The 25,793-nt window shown below is 38.4% G+C and overlaps 1 protein-coding gene across 2 annotated transcripts in view; it reads left to right on the forward strand.

Annotated features, from left to right (window-relative positions):
- LOC101471879 (NT-3 growth factor receptor) overlaps positions 1-25,793 on the forward strand; it is an 88,552-nt gene that overhangs the window by 10,614 nt on the left and 52,145 nt on the right. For both annotated transcript variants that reach the window (XM_014414514.3, XM_076886152.1), the window contains exons 2-4: positions 4,654-4,728; positions 11,026-11,097; positions 17,397-17,468. In XM_014414514.3, coding sequence (XP_014270000.1) covers positions 4,654-4,728; positions 11,026-11,097; positions 17,397-17,468 — 219 coding nt within the window. The remainder of the gene's footprint in view (positions 1-4,653; positions 4,729-11,025; positions 11,098-17,396; positions 17,469-25,793) is intronic.

Genomic DNA, 25,793 nt, shown 5'->3' on the forward strand with positions numbered 1-25,793 from the left:
CTCATTGTTCTACCTTTCTTTTGAACACCTCCGTACTAAATAACAAATTAAATTTTTGAACCAAAAATTGAGAAGTGTTTTTGAGATGTATATGCTTATTTGTATATTTTGCACTTTATTTATGCTGATACGTGTGAATAAATAACAATTCCACAATTTTAAAAAATCTCTGTTTGACCCATTCAGCAAAAATCATGGTTATGATATGGCATGATTCAGCTTTCTAACAGGAAATAAAGGTATATTTAATGTATCAGTGTACACTTTATTTTATCACAAACATACAATTGATCACAGCTTGTGTTCTTTTTAAAGTCAAGAATTTTCTTGAGTTTTTACTGAAGCTCGCTATTTGAATTCAATTTCACTACTGTAAATTTAGAATTAAAAATATTTCATATTATAATACAATAAATGTAATGTTGACCATATTATATTAGCTAATGTAGTATATAATACAATTATTGTTTATTAGCTAATACTAAAATAATAATAATAATAATAATGGATTGCATCTATTTAGCGCTTTTCGAGACCCTCAAAGCGCTTTACAATTCCACTATTCATTCACTCTCACATCCACACACTGGTGGAGGCAAGCTGCAGTTGTAGCCACAGCTGCCCTGGGGCAGACTGACAGAAGCAAGGCTGCCATATCGCGCCATCGGCCCCTCTGGCCATCACCAGTAGGCGGTAGGTGAAGTGTCTTGCCCAAGGACACAACGACCGAGACTGTCCGAGCCGGGGCTCGAACCAGCAACCTTCCGATTACAAGACGAACTGCCAACTCTTGAGCCACAATCGCCCAAAATGACTGTTGTAGCCTAATAGTCATGGTTTTTCAGTCCCATGGGGACTGGTTTTTCAGTCCACCCCCCCAAAGCTTTTGCTGTGCAATTCCTGGACAGGGAGTGAGCTCACACTATCTATGTCCCAGGAAGCACCTGGCACTGGTCTTTCTAGGAGTTTCATCCTTCTACACCCTAACAGTCGGCAGATAACATAGTTAAGCAGCCTACAGCAGATCATATTGACACATATGTCCTTCACCTAAGAGATAAAAGAAAATACAAAATCCTACAGTGAAATTCTAAGCACCTAAATATAAATATGAGAATAAACTAGAAATTTTCCATCCAAAAATTTCAAGGTCACTTTAAAGGTGGAAAGCTTTTAGTTTTTTTTTTAAGCTGACATCACCCATGTTTTAACAGTTTAACAAAACATTAAAAAAAACCCACTAAGACATATAAAACAAATGCTTCTATGAATGGGTGAATGAGGCATGTTATATAAAGCACTCTGCATGCTCAAGTAGAGTAAGCACTGTAAAATAATCGGTCCATTTACAGACATCCCAAGTTGACTGTTCTGTGCATACACCACATTGGTTCATTACTTGAGTTAGGTGTTTTTTTATGCTTGGGTGATTCAGGTCAATGATAAATGAATTACACAATAATAAACTAAGTGAAAAAGTCCAAAGAAAAACTTTGACAGACCTGGACTGTTACTCAAGATCACTTGAATTATTTAATTAAGAGTCTGGCTCCATGTAAGTAAAATACAAAGCAATGGGGATTGCTCAAGACTTTTGCACAACACTGTATGTGCAATAAAATGTGCTTTTTAAAACAATATATTGATATATATTTGTTGTAATTACATCAAATAAGAAGGGAAACGAATAAAGACTTTAGCAATAAACTGCTCTTTCAGCTCCACACTTGGCAGTCATCATCCCTACGACCAAACAGATGACATTCGGTCTGTGAATTTCTTTCCAAATTTGCTTTCCCTCTCTCTACGGCTGTGTTTCTCACACTTTGGAGGCAGAGTGTGTAGGAGGCTGCTGTAACATTGCAGTTCCTTCTGGCAAGCAAACATTGATGGTTTGTTTGTGACTTTTCAAACAGTGCCAAGTTAAGGAAGGAAAGAGGAGAGGGGTAGAAATAGAAAGGAGGACTAGAGAGAGGAGGAGGAGTAAGGACAGGCAGTAGTAGTACTGTTGGGCACAAAAATAGTTGGTTTGAACATTTTCTGTTATATTTAGTAACCTCAAGACTACAGTATGTGCATGCTTTACCTGGGGGTTACGTAATAGCACTACTGCTCAAAATGTGGTTGACCACTTTTTTAACTGTCTGCTGTAAATATGCAATATGGAGAGAAATACTCAGAGATATCTGGACTGGTGTTGTGTCTAGCTGATCAATTTCTAGAGTGCAGTATTCACTGATCTCCACCAAATATTCATCTCTTTAATTAAGTCTGTGTTCAGCATTTTCTCTTTCTATGTGCTATAGCTTTGTAATTACAGGACAGTTTGGGCAATGAGCTACCAAAACTTCTTCTGCAGTTTTACACCTTTATTTCTTAAAATTAAAGCCAAAAACGTCAAACGGACACTTTTCATTAACTAAAGCAGTATTTTCTAATCTTTTGGAAAAACTGAGACAACCAATTGAAATTAAATGTATAAGTAAACTTTAAAATGACACAAAGAAGAGTTTCACTGGTCCAGTCAGTCTACCATGGTGAGTCTCATCAACACCGGCTTAAATCAGTCTCAGTTCATCTAATATGGTGATACCCATAGGGATATAGAGACTCTGACCCGTTAGATGGAGAGCTGGTCCAGACCTCCTGTACAGGGGTAACTGGGATCTAACCGACTATTTAATATCAAAGTGGGCTGTATGTGACCTACCATGTAAAATGAGTTTGATATCCCTGCTCTAATGTATTTATACCATGTCATATGGCAATCATCAGTTCAACCACTCTGCTCAAAGTTATCAAATATTTATTTTGCTACAGCAACGTTAGAATAATCAGTCAACCTAACATGTCACACTTCAGTGTCCTTGGACTGTGGCAGGAGGCCAGCATAACTGGAGGAAACCAACTGGGCTACAGGGCTAACTATCTGACATGTTATAGAATAAACTAGGGTGACCATATTTAGATTTCCAACAAAGAGGACACTTGGCTCAGTCATGAAGAACTTGCTTAAAGAAACATAAAATCGTCCCCGGCATTTTGACTACAGACCGGCCCACCAGGTATTATAGGAAAAACCATAAAGCCTTTGAATGAAAACAAACGCTGTTGTGACAGTGATGTACAGTCTTGTTGGTATATGTATGATTTCTATACATTTTACGTCAGGTAAAAACTTTGGTTGTAAGATTCAGATAATAGTTTAATAAAAGTGAGAGATTTTAAATGAGAATAAGAAAGAAAAGTATTTCTTTGTGTCCCCCTCTCCCTGTTAATGCCCTACCTGCCCCCCTGGCAAAGCTTTGCTAGACCCACCCCTGCACAGTTACCAGCTGTCAGCTACATAAAAAAGGATCCTGGTGTTATTTGTCTCTCAGAAACAGTTCATAACTTCCCTTCAACTCATTCATGTCACCTAAAAGGTAAACCTGTTTCTCCATCACTTGTTCAGCTCTGATGATTCAGTAAGGACATCTCCTGGTTTCATCCTCATGTTTCCCTCTCACCACATATCCAAACCGACATCATGACCAGCAGCTTTTACAGCTGTGGCTCCAGCAAACATCAGCTGATACTAGAAATTAATATTAAATAAATTCTAACAACAGCTGATCAAGCTTAAACGTGCTGCTGTTGTTTAGCGCGACATCTGGCGGTATCTTCTTTCTGTTCTTCTTTCACTTATCACTGATGAGTGTCATGATTGAAGGAGCAACAGGAGAGAGAGGGGGAGAGAATGAGAGAAGAAGAAGCAGCTGTGCAGCGTAACGATGCAGAATAACTCCAGCTTTGTGTCTTTTTCCATTCTAGCTGAAGTCCAGGACAAACTGTTCCTTTTCACCTCAATACGAAATGCTTAATATTTCCTCTGAATACGGGACGATTCCGCTTTTTACAGGACGGTTGGCAACTCTAATAACTAACCTTGTGAATAAAGTTCAACATCAGTAGCATCATAGCACCCACCCAGCTGTAGAAACTCTGTCATGCTAGCTAGTACGCAGTGCGAGTTATTGTAACTGACTGTAAAAGGTCAGCATAATGAAAATAAACTCCACCTAAATTTGGTTTATATCTGACTCAGACTGCAGGTCATAACTTCTTACCTGAAGTTCATTTCACCTGCAACCGCCTCGGGTCTCTCCTCCTCCTGCCTCCCCTTTCCCTCATCCACCTGCTGACCTCTGTGGAAGCTCCGCCACAGCCACCACCAAACAACTGAGTTATTTTTACACATCGGCCAGCATCTGGCCAATCCACCACCTTTCATTGTTTATACCGTTACAAAAAAACCCCCATCGGCCCATAAAAACGAAAAATCACCATCCAGCTATGGTCGGTACGAGGGAAATTTCTTTTGCAGTTCGTCTGAAAGATGGACTTGCGCTTTGGGATCTTTTAAACATCATTAGGTGCGTTGCTACGCGCTGTCTGTCCTGTCTGTGAGCGCAGAACAAGCAGCAGTTTGGGGGTGATGTCACACACACGGGTCCTCTGTCAGAATATAGGAAAAGAGGACGGTTGGTCACCCTAGAATAAACAGCCCAACAAATCTGATCCATGAAATAAATTGTTAGATTATTAATTTGTTACTTGTAACTTGATACATTATACACCCTACTACAGTGTCTTGCCTGTATTCCTTTACAGACACATCGAGAATTGGACTGGTCTGCAGACCTTGAGGGATTTCGATATGGAGCTCTACACCGGCTTACAGAGGCTGTAAGTAGTAAGGCATTTTCTACAACATGTTATCACTGAAATGTCTGGCCAGTGAAATTTAACTTTATTCTTGGGGATCAGACCAGTGCTTTAAAAACACATGCGCAAAAGCAAATGTTTCCTCTAAAGAGGTTCAAGCAGCCCTGCACACTTCAAAGACCCACTGACCCAAGCATGGGGTTCTAATAATATTTGGACCCAGAGATATCCCAATCTCAGGAAAGAATCTGTTCACAATTCACAGTTTAGTCTACAGCAGATGAAAGGAAGCACCTCAGCATACTTTGGAGCTGGACCACTTGGGAAGTAAACAATATTGTCCAGTAAGGCTGTTAGCAGTGCTTTGATACATAGTTGTGTGTTGAATTTCAAATCCTGTTTCTTATTAAATATCTTCAGTTTGTTTTAATCTTTATGGAGTCCCTTAGTGTTTTCCAGCCTTTCCCTTCTGTGTTAATTCCCCCATGTTTAGTTCTATGTCTGTTTCCCTCACTTCCTGTTTTATTGTGGTAGCAAAATAATTTGTGGTGCAGATTACGTGCAGAATTCAATGCATGCATGCACACAAATGGCTAGTCTGGAGTTGCCTTTGTCATTTATTTCAAATCTAGGTAAGAGAGGGCGTCGAGGAAAACAGCATTTAACAGTGCATGAATAGGTTGGTTTGCTTTCACCCCAATTGCTGGTGACTTACTTAAACCAGCTTTTCTTTGTTTTTTACTTTTACTATTGTCAAAGCTATTAGGACTTTATTTCACTGATTCCATTCAATTAGATATTTAATTGTAATTAGATTTACTTCCATAAATACAGGTAGACTAATGACATAAACGTTCTTTCACTATCATGGTATTAGAATTTCAATAGGAAAACAAACTTAAAGTAACCTGCATAGCTTTATAGTTATTTTTCTTCCAACAATAGGTAATAGATGTGTTTCCTCCACGTGCAATTGTTCTGTTGGTATCAGAAATAGCTAAAGTTTTTCAAAATAAATTAAAGCAAAATCCTTAATTTTTAAAATAGAAAGGAAAACAACAAGGAGCTACATATTAAAAAAAGAGTGAGCAAAATTCCTTTGCGATGTGACATGCTGAAAGTCCACCAGCTCCACAAGTTATTGTATTACAGGGTGTAGTCATTGGTTAAATTCAACTGAGTAATTACATCTGATAGGCAGTTGACTACAAAATAGGGTAATGTGAAGTGAGAATTTTTCATGGACTGCAGCCTGGTAGTTGATGCTAAACTGAGTATTTTACAGCATTGTGGTACAGGACCATCTCTGTGAACTAAGCCTGCTAAAGAAATTGTTTAGCTCATTCGCTCTATACTGAGTGAGTGTATGAGTTGTAAATAGTGAGCATGACTGTGTGAAAAACTAGAATGCTATTAAAATAGAGGAGACAGGTGTGACACCAGTCCCAGCAGTGGTCATCTTTGTATATTGCATATTTGTACAAGTACATTGTATAAGTTGTAAGAAGGGCTTTTAGTCATTTTGAATGTATTTAAGCGTATTTGTGTTCAGAAGTTGTGATTTGGATTGACGGAAAGATATCACTCTCACTTTGTAGTCGGAAGATTGAATCATCATTTTTTAATAAAAACTTACTATATACAGTAAGCTTTTATTACAAATTTTGATATACAGAAATGTAAAAATTCTGTTACCAAAGTAGGTATTTCTAAGTTCAGTTGATCGGGATTAAATCTTTCCTGTGTGATACATTTCAGTTGCTGATAATCAAGAAACTTAGTGTTGCTGATTCCATGTCTTGATGAGAGTTCCTGAAATTAAATGAAATGGCATTAAAGTTTTCCCCTTGAATAACATTTCCTACGTGTTTTATCCCTTTCTCGTTCCATGGTGAAAGGTTTATGCCTTATGAAAAGCAGATTAGAGATTTTTACTTTTCCACAGAGTGCTTGTCCTAGGTCCAGCCATGGGCTACCTAGCGAGCTTGATTTGATGCATTTTGAAGCATATAAGCAATCTATTGGATAAGAAATAATAATAAGAATTTGGTAGTTTTAAACCACCATTGTGTTTTGGCTTTTGTAGAGTTTTCAAACTTGAGATGTTTGAGTCCAGTGTCTTAAACCAGGCAGTAAATGGTTTGTTAGGGATCAGTGAGAACAAGTAGTTTATTTTAGGCAGATTTTAATTGTGACGACTGATCATTGAGTGCTATAGGTAAAGTTTTCCAAAACGTGAGATTATCTTCTACCATTTCTACTAGAGGGATATGGTTCAATCATACCGAGAGGCTGGTGGAAAAAATTATACCTAAATACCTAATGTTGCCCGACTGTAGTGTAGTGATGGAGGTCTTCTGAAATTTACAGTTCAGAGGCAGAACTGTTGAGTTAATGGAGTAGTCTGACATGGATGAGAACTTATCTATGAGTGTGATTGTCTTCAGAAGAGAGGTTTGTGAGTTCCCAAGGAACAGTAATGCATCATCAGCATACAGGCTTATCTTGTGGTCTGTATCTATTTATATCTACATTTTGTCGGATTGCTGCTGCTAGTAGTGTCATGGAATTTTGTAAATAAAGTCTGCAACATGGAAAGAGCTGTGATCAAGCTATTTATTACTGCGCAGGAGAGCCAACACACACATCAACCATCACAGTTCACAGTCATGCCAGCTCTGCCCTTGGGATGTCTCAGCTCCTCTTTTATACCCCTCCACACACAACTCTCTGCATCTTTTTAGTTACAACAGGTTTCTGTCCCACGGGCTGTTGCTGGGCAGAGAGCAACTGCCACTATCTTTTCCCAGGAAGCTCCTGACACCGGTCATCTTGGGAGTTTCGTCCTTCCACAATATCGTTAGGCGTAGCTAAGCAGTTCTTTGTGAGGTCATACTGACACACACTTGCTTCATCTTAAGCAGGCAAAGGTTTATACAAAAATCATACAGTAAGATTCTAAACATATAAATCTAAATGTGAGGATAAACTAGAATTTTTCCATAACAGTAGTTTGATGAAAATGACTAAAACTGAGGTTGAAAGCAGACAGCGCTGTCTGGTGTCCCTCTTTAGATTGAAGCTTTGGAAAGTAAGGTCATTTGTCCTAACACGTGCATTTTGAGAACTGCTTAGTGTTTTGATCCAATACATGAAGAATGAACCAAATCCAAATTTTTGTAGAACTGTTGACATCCTATGAGAGAGCAAATGAAGATTTTGTGCTCAAAGTTGATGTGTTAAGAACAGAAAAAAATGGGAAAGCATGAGCATTTGAGTGATTTTGACTCACTGCACTGCGACGCTGCAGCAGTGTCGGTTCTGACAGAGGGTCCAGGGATTTCATCCTCATACCTAATGGCAGTCAGGGTGCCTGTAGAGGTCTGTGTGTCCCTCCATGGACATGTCTTCCCAGACCGTTGCTGACCCACCACCAAACCGATCATGCTGAACAATGTTACAGGCAGCATAATGTTAACCGCAGATGTGCTCAGGGTGAACCTGTTCTCATCTGTGAAAAGCACAGGGTGCCAGTAGTGGACCCGCCAATTCTGGTACTCTATGGCAAATGCCAGTCAGGCTCCACGGTTCTCTTATTGTTTCTTCTCTAGTGCATCTTTAATTTAATTTATACCAACGAAGCTGAAACCAATCAACACCCCCCTCTGCCAATTAACTTACCAGATCAACATCCCAGAAGTTTGACTGACTTGATGCTGTACTAGGATTAAAAAGTGATCATTTTATATCTTTGAGCTTATATAAGATGACAGTCCCCTGGAGCAATACATATTGGCTTCAATTTTGCATAGTGGGAGGAAGTGGAGCCAGGTCGTCCATCTTTTGTACAGTCATTTTGCTTCACTGTTGGTTGCAACCAATACCATTGCAAGCACCTGATGAAGCCGGAAGAGCTACATCATCCGCCCAAAATAGAGGTGATCCTGAGGCCACCAAACCAAAAACCCTTTGTCACTTGGCCACACCTAAAATGTGGCTTTACTGTGCCTTAAAACAAACAACAGAGCAGCTTTTCACTGGCCTCCACATCGAATTTTTCTTCACTTTGTTAAATCATTATGATTTACTAACAATAGGTTACTATAGTTACAGCTTTTTTTAAGATTCAATTTTGGCCTTAAATTTTCATTTATTTTTTTGGCAGGACAATAGTGCAGACAGGAAAGGATGGACAGGGAGCAAGTGAAATGATCCGCAGGGAATGTCCTGGCATGGGGAATCAGATCTGCAGTAGCCGTTCAGCATTTGGGTCGGCTGCTCAACCCACTGGGGTATACTGGTACTCAAATCATACTTGTTTTTTAATGAACCATAAAACTTCCAAACAAGAGACACAGCTGCTCTGTTCTTTCTGTGCATCTCTGACCAGTCAATTTTTTTCTTTTATCATCCTCCATTTCTTTCTTTTCTCTTCTTGTTATGCTAAACATTTGTTGTCTCCACAACAAGATGCAAGTTATAGATGAGATTTGTTTCATCCCAGCTGCCATAACTCCTGTATGCTTTTGAGTTCAAAATGACATACTGCTGTCTAAAATCAGTGTGTATCTTAACATGTATTAAGAGTTTGGTTAAGGACTAAGAGGCACTTCTAGGGAAATATTAGAAAGGCTCACTATCGTTTGGACTTTCCTCCTCAGAACCGTGGAAAAAAGAATCTTTCCATTGAACTTTTGTTGTGATTTCCTTTCTCTTTGGATCTAATAGAGGCCACACAAACACATGAGAAATCAATGGAAAGCCCAGGTTGTACTCTTTTTAGTACATCAAGACTTAGTAGAGTAGCTCAAATAAGTCAAACGATAGAGAACGAAAACAAATGTCCATCACAGAGGACATCAATGAATAGGCTGGTTCTCTGGAGGCTATTACTCTACAACCATTTCCATTAATGTTTCTCATAGAAAACACTAAATAGCCTCTATTATAGCTTTATTTCACAGACATACATAATACTGTGCTGATATATAATTTCCTATTAAATGATTTTCAGCATGTTCTAGGTGAGCAAATTGTTGTAAATCTGTTTAGTTTATTAATTAGTGCGCTTAACACTGTGGAATAGCAAAGATCTCCAAAAAAACCAAAATCACTTACTTTCGATCACCTTCGTATCTTGATGAAATCTTTGCCTTAGCTCATCACTGACATCGCCCAGATTTGGTGGAAGAAAGTCAAAGTGTGATTTCAAAAAGTGCATCTTCACTGACATTCTGTCACTCATTAGCTGATGTGCTTTCATGTTATCCAAAGCTCTTTGTAATTGTGTGCTCTGATTGACAACCTGTATGAATCCTTCCCATGCCACTCATTCAGTTGACTTGAGTTTCCTTTTTAACTCATCATTAAATATCAGATCATGGATTTTTAGAACCAGCAACAACACCTTTCTTAATTTTGGCCTCACTTTTCTTGAGACCAAACTTATTTCTTTAAATGTTGTAAATAACATTTGTTACAGTACAGGTGAAAGAGTCTGAGTAGCAAAATGTGCTAGTTGTTGGCCATTGACCTTTAAAAATTGTCAGATTTACTGCTGCCTCAACGGTTGGGCAGTGCTGCTTATTAACTCGCACAGCCTACTTTCCCCTCCGGATTTAAAGTGGACCAGAATTGGCTGAAATCTTTTGCTTCTACAGGTATATGCTAAATGTTGGTTGTTGTGCAGCTCTCTTCATACACTTTCACATGACATATACAGTGGCTTGCAAAAGTATTTGGCCCCCTTGAACTTTCCCATATTTTGTCACATTACAGCCACAAACATGAATCAATGTTATTGGAATTACGCACACCCCACTTTTCAGTTATTTATTTGTAAAAAATGTTTGGAATCATGTATGATTTTCATTCCACTTCTCACGTGTACACCACTTTGTGTTGGTCTTTCACATGTAATTCCAATAAAATTGATTCATGTTTGTGGCTGTAATGTGACAAAATGCAGAAAAGTTCAAGGGGGCCGAATACTTTTGCAAGCCACTGTATATAAGTTAAGCAGAGAGCAAATATACAGATGTACTACGAGCAAAAATGGAAAATAATCCATTCATTGGCGCTGTTTCAAGCAAGAAACTCACTGTCAGAAGTGGGATAATAAGTTCTAATAATAATATACTTTCACTGATTTGTTGTGTAGTTGACCTGATTTTGATCCAACTATAAATCGTCTCGAGTTGTTAAGTTGTTATCTGCTCATTCGTTCATTCATTTTTAATTGTCTGTTTGTCAGAGTAACAGAGCTGAAAGTTATTCAAAGTGCTTTCTCTCTTCTTTGTCTGTGTGTGTGTGTGGTAGAACCATTATGAGGAGCAACCTACATACGATCCAGGCTCGCGTTTTCTCCAAGAACCCACACCTGCGCTACATGTGAGTATACACACACACACACACACACACACACACACACACACACACACACACACACACACACACACACACACACACACAAAAACTTGATTGATAATACTGATACTGAAACACTTACCGTTTTTGGGCACATACAAACCCTTTGTCCTGTCCATGCTGCACCCTGCACATATCGACTGTCTCTTTAACACAGTAACACAGGACACTTTTGAATTGGACTGATAAAAAAAACCTAATAAACTAGTAGCAGAGTGTATTAATGGAAATAAACATTGTGTCCCTTTAAAGTTTTTTTAGTGTTTACAAGCAGGGAACTCTATTAAAACTGAAGCACAATTAGTGGTTTGGTGAGCAGAACAGACAGAACTTAGACTGACACATGAAACAACCACACACTCAGTATTGTGTCACAGACAGAGTGAATGACTGACCGCAACAACACCTGTCATTTCACATCTGTCACTTCTGAAAATAGCACATACTAATCACCAGTGCTTGTGTTTAGTATTGTACTCAGATAAGATTTCACTACAGTCACTACAGATATGCATTACTGTAATATATGCAGTCATCCATGGATCCATGAGTATAGGGAGTGTTGCACTGATTCCACTACCCATAAACTCCCATCACAGATTCAGATGTAGATCACATGTAGATACATTAATATTACAGCTGTCCTTATTTATGTCTCAGGAGCTTGGAAAGAAAGCAACTGGACTTTTTAAAGTTTTGTGAAGATGTTTCACCTCTCATCCAAGAGGCTGCTTCAGTTCTAAAATCAAATGGTTTAAGGAGTGGCTGTTTGGTTTCGCCAAGGAATTGCATGCTGTGTGGACAAATGTTTGTGCATGTCGGAGGCATTTCCCATTTTTGTTGTGATCAGTGTTAAGGTCATTACTCAAAAAAGTAATCTATTGCACATTACTCGTTACAGTAATTATTACTCTCCAAAGAAAGTAATTTGTTACATATTACATTACTTTCTTGTTCCTTTGTAAAATGACCTGAAACATATTTACCATTTTATAATATAAACCTACAGACTATCGTCCCACATACCAACACAAATCCCTATACTATGAAGACACATACTCTTTCTCTTAGTATTTACGCATGAACACAAAGCTGACAGCCACAGCGATTCTACTTTAGAAACATGAACAGTTAGAAAGACAGACTGTTTAACCCCTTGTTATTTGTTAAAGGTCAGGGTCAGACTGCTGGGCTGAGGTCAGCATTCACTCGGCTTTAATATCAGTCTGGGTTCTTGGCTAGCTGGATGCAGTTTGCACTTTACCATCACACACTTATGTTCTTGAGCAATATAAATTAGTGTGTGTGTGTGTGTGTGTGTGTGTGTGTGTTAAGAAGGTTGAAGATAAATCTGTAGTCCCACCATCCTCAGAGTGCATGACATGCAACACAATGGTCGTTAGTACAAACAGAAATTTGAGAATGGTAGAATATTAGTCTTATATGATCAGTTGTAGTGATTATGACACTGTGGTAGTGTGTGCAGTACTGTGAGTGAAATACTTTTTTTTTTCTAATTTCATGTAATTTTTATGCTCTAAATTATTTTAAAGCAGGAAATGCTGCCAGTAAGATCTGTGATTACTGGTTTGTATAGAGAAAGGCTGACAGGAATAAGGAGGGTTTTATAAAATGAGACCTGGATTTTTATCATCACTATATTTTCTATTTTTACCTCTATTGTGAATCACTGGGTACAGCAAAATACATCCAAAGATCACATTTCGACTCTTTAATGCTGTTTGTCAAACAGCATTAAAGACTCATCAGAAATTACATAAAAAAATATGTATTTTATATTTCTTGCATGCTTTTTCTCTCCCAATCCTGAGTGGAATACTGATGAGGTATTGGATCTCAGCAGCTATGAATAATAAACACTCTTACATCACCAGCTGAAAGAAGAGGAGAGGAACAAATAGAACAAAATCAAAGAATTTGTGACCACAGAAGAGAAAAACAGAGTTTATTGTTTGTGAGCAGTGGGCATTTTGGTTTGTTGTAGCAGGAAATGGACAAGTTGATGACACTTAAAACTGAGTCCCATTTAAGAAAGCTAATTGTCATGTGCACTTCATTTACTCTCACAGAATCTGAAATGAAAAGTTTTGCTGCACCTAGAACTTTGCTGGAGAAGATGGAGAATTATATTTCTTTTGGTGATTAGAATTAGCTAAAAGCTACAGCTGTCAGATAAATGTACTGGGAATATTCAAGCGCAGTCCTCAACAGCAGGTTTGTCCAATGGATAGCTTGAAATGGTACAAATGTAAGTGGTGAACTGCCAGAGATTGAAAAAAATAAGCTAAGGTTACCTAAAACTGAAAAATAATCTACATTTCAGATTTATACAAAAAAGCTTTTTTCAACGAACACAAAATGGGTCAACAATGTAAAGCTGTTCTGCAGCTATGAAGGTTTATCAAGTCTTGAAAGCTGGTGCTACTAATTCCTACAGGTGTTCCAACTTTTCAGGATTACTTACCACCCCCTCTGTCTGCATAAGGGTTTATGTTGGAACACACTGTTGCAGCATACCCTCATTAGTATCAATGGAACATTATTGTACTGCAGAACAATAGTTCTCTGTGTTGCTACAAAAATGACAAGAAAAAGGCAATTAACAATGAAAGAGAGACAGACCATCATAACACTTATAAATGCAGGTCTTTCCTACAGAGAAATTGCAAAGAAAGTCAAGGTGTCAGTGATTCCAGTTTCCTTCACCATAAAAAGGAAAAGAAACTGAATCAGAGGGTGAGTTTTTGAGAGTTAACAGGTGGCTCAAAGCACAACAGCTTCAAGCACAGCTTAATAGAGGTCGTAGTGAGCAAGTTTCATTGTCAACTGTCAAGAGAAGACTTTGAGCTGCAGGTTTGACAGGATGAGTTGCAGCAAGAAAGCCATTGCTAAGATGTCAGAATAAGACAAAGAGGCTTTTCTGGGCCATTAAACACCATCATTGGACTACTCAAGTCTGGAAGAAGGTATTACGGACTGATGAATCAAAATCTGAAATCTTTGGTTCATCACTCAGGATCTTTGTATGCCGTAGAGTAGACGAAAGGATGGTTCCACAGTGTGTGGCATCAACTGTCCAACATGGAGGAGGAAGTGTGACGGTCTGGGGCTGTTTTGCTGGATCCAGGGTCGTTGACTTGTACAGAGTGAGAGGATCACTGAACCAAAACAGCTACCACAGCATTCTGCAGCGCCATGCAATACCCTCTGATATGCGCCTAATTGATCAGGGGTCATCCTACAGCAAGATAATGACCCAAAACATAAGTCTATGCCAGAACTACCTTAGGAAAAAAAAGAACAAGACAGTCAGTTGAAAACATGGAGTGACCAGCACAGTCTCCAGACTTAAACCCCATCAAACTGGTTTGGGATGAACTGGACAGAAGAGTGAAAGCAAAGCAACCTACAAGTGCCACACAATTATGGGAATTTCTGCAAAAGATATGGGAAGAAATTTCTTAATAATATTTGTTATTACTAATAGTTTTATTAATGTTAATATTGAATATTTATTTCTATTGTAGAAAGAATGCCACGGGTGTGTGCAGCTGTTAAATCTGCCAAAGGTGGTTTAGAATACATTTTGGTCTATAAATTTATTCCACAATTTCTCTTTTTAACTCAAATTGCTTATTTGTACTATGCTTTCATTTCAGAGTGTAATGAAATCTTAAACTGTCTAAATTTCAATTAAAAACTGGAACAATTGGGGTGTTCTAAAACTTTTGACCAGTAGTGTGCATTTAGTGGGCTACATATTCTTCATCACTGCTTGTGGTGTGAGTGGTAGTCTCTTCTTCAAACTGTCAGCTTCGCTTTTCTAATAAATTTTTCTTCCTCTCCTCCAAATTTTTTTGTTCCTCTTTCTGTTTTTTTCCTTCTCTGTGTTTTCTTCCACCCTCTAATTTCTCAGCTGAAAAGGACAAAGCACTATCAGCTGCTTTAATCCTATCACTATACAAAAGTTCAGATGAAAGCAAGAACATACTGCAGAACATCTGATGTGTGTGTGTGTGTGTGTGTGTGTGTGTGTGTGTGTGTGTGTGTGTGTGTGTGTGTGTGTGTGTGTGTGTGTGTGTGTGTGTGTGTGTTGCTGTTTTCACAGTTTTCTTATGGAAGCAGATAAATGAGATTCAAACCACTGCAGGGTGATTATTTAAATACCTGTTCTGTGTTCTATCAAAGGAGGTCAGGACAAGTAATCAATTAGTACATTGACCATAAGCTCACTAGTATTTGTTTTCAACTGAGTTCAATTTTATTTATATAGCAGCGAGTCACAACAACAGTTGCTTCAAGGCACTTTATATTTGAAGGTTAAGACACTACAATAATACAAAGAAAACAGACAGAACCCCAAAAGTCATATACCCCCTTTGAGCAAGTGCTTTGGTGACAGAGGGAAGGAAAAAGTACATTTTAACAAGAAAAAACCTCCTGTAGAACCAGGGTTGGGGAGGGACAGCCAGAAGCAGAAAATTAGAGGTCATCTGTGTCTTTATGTCTTCAAGAAGACATTCCTGCAGTTTAACTAATTGGTGTGTGTTATCTGGCTTCATGGATAGATAAAGTTATGTGTCATCTGCACAGCAGTGAAAATGTTATGCTATAACTTTTAATGATACTGCGTAAGGGAAGCATGTATAATGTAAACAGAACTAGTCCTAGCACAGAACCCTGTGGAACTCCATAATTATCCTTGGTTTGTTCACGTACATGGAGAGTCCTCTTCACACACTGAGCCATAAGAAGATAAGAAGCCATAAGAAGGCAGCCAGCAATTTAAGGAGAACATGCAGCTGTGGTAAACTCTAAATGCTGAATGTAACTCTTTGAATAAACTGCTCTTTTGTAGATGATCAGTTAATTTAAAAAGCCTTTGCTTTTTAAAAAAGTGGTGTAATTATTGCAACCTTAAAAGCATGTGATACAGATCTCTATAAAGATTGATCATATTTCAGATTAAAGAATGAATTAATGGTAGGATCTGGAGTCAAGTAGATATGTTAATGGTTTGGAGGAAGTAATTGAAGTGACTGAAAAATCACTGAGGAAAGACAATACAAGTAAATATCAGCAGTTCTTTATTTTAAAAGTGGTTGTACCTAATGATGTATCTGAGGAATGGTTGGTTCTTTATGGTTAATTATGAAGAAATTTGTGAAGTCCTCACTATTGCTCTGGGTAGCTCCCCAACTGGGTCTAGACTGGGTCTAGAGAGTACTTTAAATTCAGGGAATTTAAAATAGAAAGTAGCTCGTCCACAGAAGGACTGGTAGCTCCCCTTGCGATAAGGGTTCAGATCGCGCGAACAGGTGTGAAATGTGTGTGTTTAGTTAGTTTGTTTGTTTGCTTGTTTTAATCAATTTTAAATCATGCTTTTTATTTGTTTTTGTTTCTAATGTCTCTGTAAAGCACTTTGAATCACCTTGTTGTTGAATTGTGCTATACAAATAAATTTGCCTTGCCTTGCCTTGCCTATTTCAAGTTAAAGGAATACTCGGCTAAACAGAGCTCTGATTCCTTGTCAGCCTCTTTGCAGCACTGAAGAGAAACCTGGGCTTATTCCTATAGTTGTGAGGGAGTGCTATGGGCTCAAATTGTGGTCATAAATATTTTGTACTTGTAAATCAGGATTTATATGTGTAAAAAGAATTTGTGTGTGCGTAAAAAAGATTTGTGTGTGGACATAGCCAAAAAATACGTGTGAAACGCTGCACTCAGGTTTCAACTTACAAGTATGGATTTTGACCCGATTTTTCTTCCTTTCAGCTGATTGGTCAATGTCATGTCAATCACAAATTTAACTATCGAATCAGAGAACAGATGGGTTTGGCTGTCTGAGGGGCGCTTTTCTGAACTGCAGGTCCTTGAAGGGTAATACCGTTTGAGGCTGGAGGATCTTTATATAAATATCCCATAAGGCTCATACAAGCTAGGTCCTTTAACGTTTGGTAGCTGTTGAAAGGGTACAGTTGTGGTATACCAGTGGTCAGAAACACTATTACTGTTCACATCTGCTCAAACAACTTTCATTAAGTGGGAAAATGAACCAGAGTCGATTTAAACTGACTAAACACCCTAAGTGGAATTCTGCTCTTTTATGAATTTCACTTTTCCCTCGTGTTTTGCACTCATTACAAAACATCATGTAGAAAACCTAACATCCATGAGCTTTTATTGTCACGTTGAAGTGAGGTTTCTGACACTCTCTGTTACTTTCTTGTTCTCTTTCTTAGAAACCTGTCCAAGAACCCCATGTTGACCACGTTGTCCTGGCAGATCTTTGAACATCTGCCGCTTTTGGAGCTGTAAGTAGACCCATGTCTTTTTCTTAGTTCATTGCTGCTGACACACAGTAGACCTGAATACATCTGCAAGGAAATGGGTTGATGTCTTTTTCAACCGAGTTAATATGATCAGTGAATTGTGTTATGTCCTGAAATGGCACCTCAGTGGCACCTTTTCTACTCTAGACTCAAAGCACTTTAAACAACACACTTCATTCACCCATTTACAAACATTCATACAAGCAATTTTATCTACACCTAAGTGCTTTCTAGCTAACATTCATGCATTCAAACATTGCCCAAGGATATTTGGCATGCAGAATGGAGACTGGAGCAGCTAGAGATCGAACTACCAACCTTAAAGGGAACATGAAATGCTCCACACATACAGGCTAATATACACCCTTAAGCTCTGCTCTCAAAAATGAACAGTGTCTGTGACGCTGGATTTAAGAAATCAGTGCCCGAAGTTAAAGTTTGAAAAACATGCATAGCGCCATCTTCTGTCAGTACAACGCCACAACATGACGTCATGCGGTTGGTTGGTTGTGGCTAATAGACTTACATTAGTTTGTTCGCTAACTAGTGACATAATCGATAACTCAAAGTAAGAATTCTTCCTTTTAACTGGCTATCCAAACATTCATTAAAACCATCAGCATAATAAACAAAGTGGAGTCGATCATGTTCGTTATAGCTGCATTTTCCATTTCATGCCATAACCTGGTGATAAATTTAGAGGTTTTCTTTGTGTTTGTTTGTTTTTTGTTAAATGACCCGCTGAACTCTGAACATTGTAATGCTGGAATAAAAACTACTTCTTGAGTAGTTGCTGGATGAAGGACAGAATGCTATATAACCTCGAGATTATGATCTATATTAACTGATAAAAATGTGCTTAAGTTTCTGTATAATCAGTTTTCATTAGTAATGTACTTTGTTGTATTGCAGTCTTTAGGATAACCATAATTTTTACTTCAGGTTAGCTGGGATAACTGATGGATGGAGGAAATTTTTCTGCAGTCATAGAAATGCTGAACATAGAGAAGGAAATGAGTTACACGGCAGATTAATAAAGGAAAATAAGAGGAATTTAAGTTTTATATGATAGTCAGATTTACTTAATGAGGCAAATTGTTGTGATGTCCCAATCACAGGGTGATATACTAACAATGCACTATAATTTACTGTGTATACAAAGATGCAGGGAGTTCACTTCAGTAAAACCAGCATTCTGCAGAAAGAATACAAATTAGTGGTTCAAAACTCATCCAAGACCCACTAAAAGGTCTATTTCGGTTTTTTGATCAAATCCGATTTTTTTTTTGTCTGGTTGTTCACACTACAAATAAAATGTGACAGCAAACGCGCGCTAGTGTGAACGGTTCACGGCCCTCAAAGCGGCCCACATGAGGAAAAGAAGACGTCACACACAACCCGCTCTGTTTACAGAAGTAAAAATGGTGGCTACAGAGCTAGTAGGTGTTGTAACCGACAGAATTTTGACAAATTAATTAGAGAAAGAAGGACACTGAGAAAAAAGTCCGTGCTTTAACAATAGCCTTGTTTGGAGCAGTGGCTGCTACCTCAGAGGTTTATATGGACACGGAGTCATTTAGCTTGAATAGAATTGTCTCCCCATATGTTTTTTTTTCCCCCCCATATGTTAATCAAGTCCAAAACCTCAGTTTCTGTCCATTGACTTGCTCCGTCTCCAGTTTCCACCGCCATGCTTTCTCATTTGTCTTCTCCGGCGCTGATAATTGGCTTCTGTCTTGTGTCAGTAACATAAAGGACGGATTTAATGCGACATGACCATTCAAACAGCAGTTGCTTTCTAAAACATCAGATATGTATCGGATTCAGTACTAGGGGTGGGTTTTTATAATCGATTTATCGATTAAAATCGATTCTGGCTTGGATAACGTAAAATCGATTCATTAAAATCCTGAATCGATTTTTTAATATTAATTTATTTTGCCCGAAATGCCAGAATCTCAGGTGAAAGATCACAAAAGTTCAACAACCACCAAACAGCTAAGACAGTAAATGAGAGCAGGTACACGGCTTCTGCACAAAGACGTAAACACACAGCGCCGACGGATCAGAATCAGTGAGATGTCGCCTTTCTCAGCTGACAGTCGGGGCTGAAAGCCGACAGCTCGCTGATTCTGATCCGCGGGTCCGCGCTGTGTGTTTACGCCCTTTTTTTAGCTCCCCAACTGGGTCTAGAGAGTATTTTAAATTCAGGGAATTTAAAATAGAAAGTAGCTCGTCCACAGAAGGACTGGTAGCTCCCCTTTCGATAAGGGTTCAGATTGCGCGGACAGGTGTGGGATTAGAGCTCTGGGTAGCTCCCCAACTGGGTCTAGACTGGGTCTAGAGAGTATTTTAAATTCAGGGAATTTAAAATAGAAAGTAGCTCGTCCACAGAAGGACTGGTAGCTCCCCTTACGATAAGGGTTCAGATCGCGCGAACAGGTGTGAAATGTGTGTGTTTAGTTTGTTTGTTTGCTTGTTTTAATCAATTTTAAATCATGCTTTTTATTTTTTTTTTATTTCTAATGTCTCTGTAAAGCACTTTGAATCACCTTGTTGTTGAATTGTGCTATACAAATAAATTTGCCTTGCCTTGCCTTGCCTTTTTGCGCTGATCATATGGCTGTTAGTTTTATCTCTCTCCAAACAATATTGACCGAACCAGCAGCAAAAGAAGATCCAAACCACGCTTCACATAAACATCGTCATGAATTCCCTCTGACTTTTGCTGACTTTTCAGGATAAAAATCACACTTCATGCACAGCTCTCTCTCTCTCTCTCTCTCTCTTTTCTGTATTATTCGCTTGCTTGTTACGCACCAGTCTACTGTTGTTTACAGGCTGTCGGCCGACGTTTTTTTTTTCCCTTTTACTTACTTCCGAAAAGTAAACCTAATTTCTGCCGTTCAATATTGAACAAATTTAAACTTTTTAAAATTAAGCAAAATGCAAAACGCTTAGCCGTGTCTCTAATAAAACCGCTGTAACTTCAGAGGTAATGTTCATATGTTGATTAATGGTTTTCTTTCGTTTTTGATGTACTGCAGAATATTTTTATAAAATCCCAGAACAGGAAAATCACCTTCATGTTTTTCTGTGTTTTATCTTCAGCTACTTTGACACAAAGGCCTCTGCTGTGACGCTCACACCTTTGATAAAGTCTTGCGTGTGTCAGCTTCCTTTTAATAGATACAAAAATATGTAAATGTACTGATCTGAATTATAATATTTCTGACTGTCAAAATTTCCCAGAATCGAATCAAATCGAATTAAATCGAATTAAATCGAATCGTGGATCGAATCGATTCGGGACCTTGTGAATCGGAATTGAATCGATTCTAGAAATCAGTGACGATACCCAGCCCTATTCAGTACCACATACGAAAGTGACCCAGGTCGGATTTGAAAATATTGGATTTGTGCTGTTCAAACTGTCATACCATGACCGGAAATGGGTCGCATAGGATCAAAAATGGCGGATTTGTTGCGCTTTTGCCTGCAGTGTGAACGTAGCCTTTGTCTGATCCTGAGACACCAGCAACTTAGACTTTAAGTTTGCAGATGATACAAAGGCCATGTTTTATTACATTTTCACTCTTCTCAGTGGTTGATCCTCCTTTTGATTTTTGACTCTCTCATTTTATTATCCAAATCATTTTCAGTTTTTGAAGTTTTTTTGTGTTTTTCTTTTTGCGTTTAAGTTTATAGTAGTGTATCCAGAACTTGTCTGCAATATTTTCAGAAGGTTTATTTGTTTAGGAGAGAATTGATACATATCATGCATTTTGTCTGCTTACCACAGATAGCCATGGCAAGCAGTATTTTCAATAGTGCCAACTTTTTACCCCTCCGTCATAAAAGACCGATGGTGTCATCACCCCATCAGTGGCGTAGACACCTAAATTCTGAATATGATAACTGGAGAATGCAATGTAGGAGCTTCAAATTGATACCACAAGTGCATCTAAAGAAAAATCTCTAGATGGTGCAAGACTGCATCCAGTAAAATAAATATTACATTATAATAATAGGAATATAGAAGATCAAAAAGTTTAAAGAACAGATTACAAGCTTTTGCTGATTTGGCCAATCTTATGTTTGAGGCTTTGTGAGAATAACCCAATATATTATCTCTCCCTATTTGCTTCTCTCTTATCTGTATTCTTATCTATAAAGTTTCAGCATGGCAAATTTGGTAAGCGATGAACAAAAAATAGTTTTTGTACAGTGTTTTTTACAGTGTGCTCTGAGATAGGCATGAGATGATGCCATACATCATTTCCTCTGAAGGTTCTCCCTCAGACACCTTAGAACATGACATTAGAAGAGAACACTGACATTCTCACTCTGGGGGATAAGGTCATGCTGCACAACCCAATGTTGAAAAAACCCAAAAGATTTTAAAAAAGAAACTGACCCAAATATGGTGTAGAGTAGGGCTGGGCCATATTATACCGTTCACGGTAATACCGGTATAATGTTAGGCAACGATAGGAAAATGAAATATCGCGATAGAATATGAGTAAAACGAGCATGCGCAGAGCCTTTGTTTTCATATGCACATGGCCGATTGTTGAGTGAAACAGATGAACCAGATTTGGTTTGTAAAAATGGTGCAACTTCAGTGATGTGGAACTGGTTTGGTGTTTGTCCGTCAGATACACAACAAAGCACATTTTTTTGCAGAACATGCAAGCGGCCGTCGTTATTGTCGTATTTGTCGGACTAAGATGCTCTTAAATCTGGGAGTAATCTGGGTCCTAAACTCCGTATCGTTCAGGTCAAAAGAACACTGCAGCATCACTGAGAGTTTAAAAACTGTCTAAATTCTTTCATCTTTAATAAAACGATCAGAATTGCTGCTTTACCAGGTGTATCTATGAAGTTTAACTTCCAGGCATCCATGAAAACAAAATTTATTACATTTAACAGAGTTAGAAGTTAGCAGGAAGCTAGCGGACGTTAGCTCGCTAGTTTCGCTAGTTACCTAAGCATGATATTGCATGTTCTGACTGAGAGATTTCTGAAAAAATTCAAACGTACAGCTCTGCTATCACTTCCAACATAAATGAAGACAGGAAACTAAACAGCAGTGACGTTTGTAGGGTTACTGAAGTTGGGCTAGCTGGTATACAATGATGTGCTACGTGATCGCTAGCGACACAGCTACGTTAGCATAACATAAACAGTGAAGCTGGAGGACAAACACTAACACTTTTCCACTTATAAAAGTTAACATGAAGGCTCCTCATGGTTAGAGACAAATGCAATCGCATGGCAGGATGCTGTAAACGGACCAAACTTCAGTCAGGAGAACAACTGAGATAATCCATCCACAATACGAGGTTAGTCATTAATATACTGCAACAACATGGGAATAGAGCCGCTGCCAGAGAATTCAACATTAATGAATCAAAGGTACAGAAGTGGAGGAAGCAAGAAGAATGAGTTTAATAAAGTTTGATTTATCTGACTGCTTTGTTTCGATTAATGTGCCTTATAATCCCGCGCACCTTATGGTCCGAAAAATACGTACTGCACGCTGCAGTTTAATGTTGCAAAGCACCTCTTTTTAACTTCAGTGGATATTATACATGGTTATGCTCAGGATATGTCAGCCCATTTCTACTGGAAATGCCTTTTGGTTAAACTTTCAGCAAGGAATTTGCATTTGCACTGTTACGTTTTTATAAAGCTTTAATGTACATAAAAAACAGCTTCTTGTTTAAGTGAAAATAAATGGAAGGTTGTCTTTTTGCGCTAGTAATGTTGTGGAGTTGTATTTTGTCTCGCATCAATTATATCGTCAGTTATATCGTTATCGCAAATTTTCATATATATATATCGTGATAAATATTTTTGGCCATATCGCCCTGCTCTAGTGTAGAGGATCATCATTGGTGATGTTGGTTTAAAGCAGAGGTTAATACAAATGTATTAAATGTTTATTCCCATAAACAAATAATGTATTGATAGTTTCCTTTTTAACATTCTCCATTTCTTTTAAGTGTAATATAGAAATGTTTTCAGACAATAATGATAACTAGTGATCAAAAGATTTGACAATGATGCACAATTATTGATATAAATATACCATTTTGTAAAGAACTGGCACCAAATAAGTAGCTTTTGAGCATCAAACCGGACACATCTCCCCATCTGTTTTGTAGTGCTTGTAAAAAATGCAGCCGTGTATTTATTACTTAATAGCACATTTAATTCAATTTTATATAGCGCAAAACCACAACAACAGTTGCCTGAAGGTGCTTTTTAAGATAAAAACCCTACAATAATAGAAAACCAAAACAATCAAGCACTTGGCAAAAGTGGGAAGGAAAAAATTCCCTGTCAGATGAAAAAAAAACCTCTGGCAGAAGGTGCAGACATCTGATGCAAAAGACAGAAATTAATAATAACTAAGAGTAGAAAGAGGCAAGTAAAGAAGAAGCGCCCAGTGCATTATGAGAAACCCCAAGAAGCCTGGGAGGATTCAGAGTCACCTGATCCAGCCCTAACTATATGGTTTAGGAAAAAGGAACGATTTAAACCTAATCTTAAAAGTTGAGAATGTGTCTCCCTCCCACGTCTAAACTGGGAGCTGGATCCACAAAAGAAGAGCCTGAAAACTGAAGGGCAAAATATTTCCAAGCATTTTGAATACAAATTTTTCAAGTGATTTCAAGTGAAGGAGCTTCAAGAAAAACCTGATAATAATGAATTACAGTAGCCCAGCCTAGAAGTAATAAATGCATGAACTAGTTTTCCCCACAGCTGTCAGACTCCTGAACTCTGCCTCCTGACATCTGACCCATGTTATCACATGGACTGGACATACACACACCCACAACCACCTACACACACAATGGACAACTGTACCCTCATACACACAATAATAACATGGACTGAACCACCACTCACAACCACTTGCACTTTATATAGCCTCTGTAGACATTATCCACATATCTCACTTATCTTAACTGCACTACTGTATAATTCTGTGTAAATAATCATTCTGTACATACGATAAATTTTAAATCTACAACTGTTTATAACTTGCATAGTTCACATTTCTGTATAGCTGTATAGCTCATATTTCTGTATAGTTTTTCATATTTATATCCTGTTTATAGCCGGTACATAGCTTGTACTCAATACAGCCTGTACATACTTATAGTTATAGCATATTCATAACATACTTCATACCGTGTACATTATAACATACCATAATAGACCCATTTCTGTAATATACTCACATATCTATATTATTGCTAATATATACTGTAATATATCTATATCATGGCTAAAGCACTTCTGGATGAATGCAAACTGCATTTCGTTGCCTTGTACCTGTGACATGTGCAATGACAATAAAGTTGAATTCTAATTCTAATTCTAGTTTTTCAGCATCCTTTTGAAACATGATATTTCTAATTTTAGAGATATTACGCAAATAGAAGAAAGTAGTCCTACAAATTTCTTTAATATGTGCATTGAAGGACATATCCTGGTCAAAAAGTATTCCAAGATTCCTCACAGTGTTACTGGGCCAAGGTAATGCCATCCAGAGTAAGTATCTGGTTTCTAATAAAGTTGGGTATCATCTGTAGAGCAATGAAAATGTATCCTATGCCAGGGGTGTCGAACTCCAGACCTCGAGGGCCGGTGTCCTGCAGGTTTTAGATATCCCCCTGGGTCAACACACCTGAATCAAATGACGAGTTCATTACCAGGCCTCTCAAGAACTTTAAGATATGTTGAGGAGGCAATGTAGCCATTTAAATCGGCTGTGTAGGATCAAGAACACATCTAAAACCTGAAGGACACCGGCCCTCAAGGCCTGGAGTTCGACACCTGTGTCCTATGCCAATGAATGGAGGAAAGATTGGGTAACAAAAGGTTTTTAAATACCGTATTTTTCGGACCATAAGGCACACAGGATTATAAGGCACATTAAGCAAAACAAAACAATCAGATAAGTCAAACTTTACTCAACTCATTCTTCTTGCTTCCTCCACTTCCGTACCATTGATTCATCCATCCATCCATCTTCATCCGCTTTATCCGGGGCCGGGTCGCGGGGGCAGCAGCCTAAGCAAAGAGGCCCAGACCTCCCTCTCCCCAGCCACCTCCTCCAGCTTATCCGGGGGAATACCAAGGCGTTCCCAGGCCAGCCGAGAGATATAATCTCTCCAGCGTGTCCTGGGTCTGCCCCGGGGCCTCCTTCCGGTGGGACATGCCTGGAACACCTCACCCAGGAGGCGCCCAGGGGGCATCCTTGTCAGATGCCCAAACCACCTCAGCTGGCTT

This window comes from Maylandia zebra, linkage group LG7 (genome assembly GCF_041146795.1).
Source record: "Maylandia zebra isolate NMK-2024a linkage group LG7, Mzebra_GT3a, whole genome shotgun sequence".
Lineage (NCBI taxonomy): Eukaryota > Metazoa > Chordata > Actinopteri > Cichliformes > Cichlidae > Maylandia > Maylandia zebra.